The 6,492-nt window shown below is 51.4% G+C and overlaps 1 protein-coding gene across 1 annotated transcript; it reads right to left on the minus strand.

The window, feature by feature from the left end:
• Positions 1-374: 374 nt before the first annotated feature.
• LOC123094147 (peroxidase 5) lies at positions 375-2,009 on the minus strand. Its single transcript, XM_044516239.1, has 2 exons — positions 1,570-2,009; positions 375-1,468 (listed from the first exon to the last, which is right to left on the minus strand). The coding sequence occupies exons 1-2, from the start codon at positions 1,816-1,818 to the stop codon at positions 701-703; spliced, it is 1,017 nt and encodes a 338-aa protein (XP_044372174.1). The 5' UTR covers positions 1,819-2,009; the 3' UTR covers positions 375-700.
• Positions 2,010-6,492: the final 4,483 nt, after the last annotated feature.

Genomic DNA, 6,492 nt, shown 5'->3' on the forward strand with positions numbered 1-6,492 from the left:
GTTTTAGACGCGCGTTTCAGGTTGCGTGCATGCGTTTTCCCACAATCCAATTCTGGAATGACAAATATTGTGCTACACAAAAGCAATTGCTCTTTCTCTTTGTCTCTCTCTCTCTCTGTGTGTGGAAACGGTAAAAATTATTTGTCACCATCCCGTCGAAATCTTATTATTATCAGATTGGTATCTGAGCTGTGTCCATGTCATGAAGAAGGGGGTGAGTGATCCGCCGGAATCTGGAAGAGTTAAAGCTTGGTTTGGTAGGCGAAAGCCTCTTTTGAAGATACCAAGTACTGGCCCTTGGCTTTACTCAGCACTCACTTCTTAAAATGTACGCAACGAACACATCTTAATGTATGCGAATGACAGAATAACACTGAAGGGGCAATTAATTCCATGACACGGTTGATCTCTATGTTGTTGTACCTGTCATGCTGTACCTCTGAATGTACGCATATGACACTGTTTAGCTAGGTATACCCTTGTAGCCTCACAAAACGAATCAATGGAATTTGCAAGATTGTGACACCTGATCTACCCTTGTAGTACTATGTCACAGGTTACAGCCATGAATGATCGATGCAATGCAAGTGGCGCGTCGGAGGTGACCTAGGTGAAATGTATGTGGCGATCATGTCATGTACAGTGGCCGGAGTACACATGTGCAGATGTCTGAATTTGGCAAGTTTGGCCGGAGTACTAGCTAGTTCACGCTGCTGCAGACCTTCCTGATCTCCCCGGGCGGCCCGGTGAGCACGTCGGCGTAGCCCATCTTCACCATGGCGTCCGCGAACTTCTGCGACCACAGCTTCCGGTTGGCGGCGTACTGGCCGACGAGCGCCGCCGTGTCGCTCTGGTCTAGCAGCGCCTGGTCGGAGTTGAAGAGCACCTCGTGGGTGCCGATGTTCTTGTAGTACTGGTTGTCGAGCTGGAGCGGCGTCTTGGCGTCCAGCTGCACGACGCGGTCCAGCCGCCCCGTCGCCGCCGGGCACTTGCCGGCGCGGAGGGCCTTGGCGAGCGTGTTGTTGAGCGTGGGGTCGATCTGCGGGTAGAGGCGGCTGGAGAAGGAGGAGCAGTGTGAGCGGCCGATGGAGTGGGCCCCGGAGAGCGTGACCATCTCGTCGGCGGTGAGGTTCTTGGACGCGAAGCGGGTGATGAGCTGGGTGAGGTTGAAGTTGGCGGGGGGCAGGTTGGCGAGCGCCTCGGTGGCGTTGGAGACGCGGCCGTCGAGGCGGCCGGAGGGCATGGCGAAGACTATGCCGCCCATGATGCGGGAGGCGTCGCGCGCGGCGAAGGCGACGATGTCGGCGCAGGAGACGACGCCCGGGCAGCGGCGCTCCACGACGCGCTTGATGCGGTCGATGACGCCGAAGCCGCGGAGGCTGGGGAAGTTGGGCGCCGCCGTCTTCTCCACCGTCCGGTTGCCCGGGCTGCCCGTGGGGTCGTCCAGCAGCACCGACGCGTCGCAGCCCTGCACGCACGCACCAACCAAGGAATGCAGCTAGCTACATTAGCAGCGTAATTAAGCACGCACGAGCTCGATCGATCGAGCGGAGCAACGGAGTTAGGTACCCTGACGAAGCAGTCGTGGAAGAAGAGGCGGACGAGGCCGGGGCCGTTGCCGGCGTCCATGCGGACGGAGGCGTGGACGATGGTGGCGGTCAGGTTCTCGGCCTCCGGGCACGTGGAGTCGTAGTACCCGACCTTGAGCTGCGCGTCGGCGGCAGGGACGGAGAGGATCAGGCACGCGCACACGCACGCGGCAACCACCGCCAGCACAGATCCGCCATTACCAGTACCAATACCAGTACCGCTGGCCATCTCCCCTGCACGTACCTCTACACTGGGTATTATCTACTACACGAGTCCACTGGTGCTGGCTGAGCTAAGCTAAGCTAAGCTAGCTCGATGCCCGCGCTAGCTCAGCTCTGGTATCGGCTATCGGGGATCGTACTTCCCGGTGAGTGTACCAGCAGCAGGCAAGTGCAGTGGCATTTATACGTGGCCGGCCGCGTCTCCAACTAACTACAGATTCGAGGTAGATAGAAAACGGAAGCTAGCGAGCGAGCGACCTGCTGCTGCTGCATGCACTGATTAATCAGCTTGGAACGTGGCCAGTGTGTCGACCGACTGAGCCGAGGGAGACGGGAGACTGTAGGAACATGGGACCGAGCCGAAGTTGACCCGCGATCGACCGCCACCAATTAGGTTTCGTGCCCTGCAGCTCGCTGGCCGCTGTTCTCTTCTCCTTGGGGCGCCGAAGTGGTTGCGGTTAACATGGAGCCTGCGGTGTCCGCGCGCACTGACCATCCGTGCTGTCCCTCTCCGGGTGCCGTCCCCGCGCTGCAACGAGCCGGTGCGCGCTTCGCCGGTGCCACTGCCACGACGGGATCGCGATATTTTTTGCGGGATTACAATACGGCGGCGGGGAGCACGGCCGGCGTTGACGGAATGAGATGCGGAATTGTACTTACTGTGGATCGAGATTGGGCTCTACGCATGCTGTGGCTAGTGGTGGTGGAGTCGGGCGGTAGGACACTATAGTAGCTAGCTGATCCGCAACATCGGGATCGGGGATTAAATTCCTCAGGCCAGGTTGAGGGGCATTGGCTGCCCCTGGGTTTTCTACTTCCTGTCAGTGCTGCTGCTTTGGTATATTATTCCACCGAGTCGGCATTTTCTCCCCACTTCGCTCCAGTTTGCACCCGAAATTTCCCTGGATCCATGGTTCTCGGCTATCAGAGCATCTACATCCGGACGACAAATACGGTCCCTATATACCCGTCGACGTGTCCGGACACGCCCACGAAAGCATCTGGAGATCATCCCTTATATCTCGTGCCCGACTGCCACATACTTCAAATCCGGACTCTTAAATCCATGCACGTCCATCACACACGTCAATGTTGCACATAAATAACAAATGTTGGTGCCGAAAATACATAGTGCTTACATAAAATTTATTTTAAATGCACAACTCAAACAATTAGTCATTGGTTTTCATCATGAGTCCACATATGCTTCATAAGATCACCGAGTAGCTCCGCGTGCACTTGATGATCTCGAAGATTCTGATGGATCTACAGAAAATTCATAACCTGATTTGCATCTTGATCTTTCGGGATTTGAACTTGTCCTCTAGGCGCTTCAAAATTATTGGTTTGGGCAACACCATCACTCTCATCCTCGACAATAATATTGTGCAAAATAATACAACATGTCTTCGACAGCCACAAAGTTTTAGATTCCCACATCATTGCAGCTCCATGAATAATTTCCCAACGAGCATGAAGCATTCTGAATGCCCTCTTCACATCCTTCCTAGCTGGTTCTTGCATTGTTGCAAAGTGACTTTGTTTGTTGCCGTGTGGTTTGGATATGGTCTTCACAAACGCCGTCCACTAGGATAGATACCATCGGCAAGATAGTATCTCATGTTGTAGTCATGACCGTTGGCAGCGTAGTTACGCAGCGGCGATTCCCCATTACAAAGCCGCTTGAACACGGGAGATCTTTGAACTACGTTGATGATGTTGCGAGAACCCGTCATTCAAAAAAAAGCATGCCAAATTCATAAGTCGTGGGATGCACTGCTTTCCGTATGATTGTGGCCGCTTTGGTGTGACCTTGATACATTCCCCGCAAACGTTCGGGGTAGTTCTTCCATTGCCAATGCATACAATCACTTGATCCGAGCATTTATGGAAACCCTCTGGCCTCTCCAATAGCCAACAACTTTTATGTGTCCTGCACATTTTGTTCTCTCAGATACTCTGCTCCAAACACCTGCACCACCAAACTTGACAGTAGTCTTTAGGCATGTGCTCTCCCCCACCGGCCCATCTCACCAAGGGTATCTGCGGCAGTATCAAGTGCAATCATACTCAGAGTAGCGGTGCAATTATGCTTAGCAGGGAGAGAAAGTTGGTCGCAACAATCCCTTGTGAGCTTGAAGTAGTCATTATGTGTGTCCACTCCCTCCACAATGCGCAAAAACAATGGTTTACGCATGCGAAAACGGCAATAAATCCATGGATCACCCAAAAAGTTGGGTCCGTAGCAAAGTAGTCGTTGTGCAGTAGCCGTGCTCTGGAGACCCTATCCCGGTTGATCACTCTTCTCCCTTTGATTGAGTCCTTAAAGTTCGGAATATGCTCCACCTACAGGTCCATTTCCTCTTGCATGCTCACATGAGCATGATCATGTCCACTTCGTCGTCGAATCCGGTGAACCAAAGAACTTAGCTTCAATCATTTTATCAAGCTCCGTTGAGCCATACTCCTCGTCTGACGAAGCATCGGAATTCATCGCTTTCCCTACTAAAAAATCACAAAAATCCGGGTCGAACATTCTGTCGGACACATAGAGTGTCGGTGTCAAAACCGGCGGATCTCGGGTAGGGGGTCCCGAACTGTGCGTCTAAGGCGGATGATAACAGGAGGCAGGGGACACGATGTTTACCCAGGTTCGGGCCCTCACGATGGAGGTAATACCCTACTTCCTGCTTGATTGATCTTGATGATATGGGTATTACAAGAGCTGATCTACCACGAGATCGTAGAGGATAAACCCTAGAAGCTAGCCTATGATTCTGATTGTTGTTGTCCTACGGACTAAACCCTTCGGTTTACATAGACACCAGAGGGAGCTAGGGTTACACAGAGTCGGTTACTGTAGGGTTTCGTAGTGATTTCAAAAAAAATCCTACGCACACGCAAGATCATGGTGATGCATAGCAACGAGGGGAGAGTGTGATCTACGTACCCTTGTAGATCGACAACAGAAGCGTTTGGTTGATGTAGTCGTACGTCTTCACGGCCCGACCGATCAAGCACCGAAACTACGGCACCTCCGAGTTTTAGCACACGTTCAGCTCGATGACGATCCCCGGACTCCGATCCAGCAAAGTGTCGGGGAAGAGTTCCGTCAGCACGACGGCGTGGTGACGATCTTGATGTACTACTGTCGCAGGGCTTCGCCTAAGCACCGCTACAATATTATCGAGGACTATGGTGGCAGGGGGCGCCGCACACGGCTAAGAATACGATCACGTGGATCAACTTGTCCTTCTCTGGGGTGCCCCTGCCTCCGTATATAAAGGCTCAAGAGGGGGAGGCCGGCCGGCCATCATAGGGCGCGCCAGGAGGAGTCCTACTCCCTCCGGGAGTAGGACTTCTCCCCCAATCCTAGTTGGAATAGGATTCGCGAGGTGGGAAAAGAGAGAGAGAGAGAAGGAGGGGGGCGCCGGCCCCCTCTCTCCTTGTCCTATTCGGACTAGGGGGGAGGGGCGCGCGGCCCAGCCCTGGCTGCCTCTCCTCTTCTTCCACTAAGGCCCATTAAGGCCCATATAGCTCCCTGGGGGTTCCGGTAACCTCCCGGTACTCCGGTAAAATCCCGATTTCACCCGGAACACTTCCGATATCCAAATATAGGCTTCCAATATATCAATCTTTATGTCTCGACCATTTCGAGACTCCTCGTCATGTCCGTGATCACATCCGGGACTCCGAACAACCTTCGGTACATCAAAATGCATAAACTCATAATATAACTGTCATCGTAACCTTAAGCGTGCGGACCCTACGGGTTCGAGAACAATGTAGACATGACCGAGACACGTCTCCGGTCAATAACCAATAGCGGGACCTGGATGCCCATATTGGCTCCTACATATTCTGGGAAGATCTTTATCGGTCAGACCGCATAACAACATACGTTGTTCCCTTTGTCATCGGTATGTTACTTGCCTGAGATTCGATCGTCGGTATCCAATACCTAGTTCAATCTCGTTACCGGCAAGTCTCTTTACTCGTTCCGTAATACATCATCACGCAACTTAACTCATTAGTTGCAATGCTTGCAAGGCTTAAGTGATGTGCATTACCGAGAGGGCCCAGAGATACCTCTCCGACATTCGGAGTGACAAATCCTAATCTCGAAATACGCCAACCCAACATGTACCTTTGGAGACACCTGTAGAGCTCCTTTATAATCACCCAGTTACGTTGTGACGTTTGGTAGCACACAAAGTGTTCCTTCGGCAAACGGAAGTTGCATAATCTCATAGTCATAGGAACATGTATAAGTCATGAAGAAAGCAATAGCAACATACTAAATGATCGGGTGCTAAGCTAATGGAATGGGTCATGTCAATCAGATCATTCAACTAATGATGTGACATCGTTAATCAAATAACAACTCTTTGTTCATGGTTAGGAAACATAACCATCTTTGATTAACGAGCTAGTCAAGTAGAGGCATACTAGTGACACTCTGTTTGTTTATATATTCACACATGTATTATGTTTCCGGTTAATACAATTCTAGCATGAATAATAAACATTTATCATGAAATAAGGAAATAAATAATAACTTTATTATTGCCTCTAGGGCATATTTCCTTCAGTCTCCCACTTGCACTAGAGTCAATAATCTAGTTCACATTGCTATGTGATTAACACCAATAGTTCACATCTTTATGTGATTGGTTCACAT

This window comes from Triticum aestivum, chromosome 1A (assembly GCF_018294505.1).
Source record: "Triticum aestivum cultivar Chinese Spring chromosome 1A, IWGSC CS RefSeq v2.1, whole genome shotgun sequence".
In the NCBI taxonomy this organism is placed as follows: Eukaryota; Viridiplantae; Streptophyta; class Magnoliopsida; order Poales; family Poaceae; genus Triticum; species Triticum aestivum.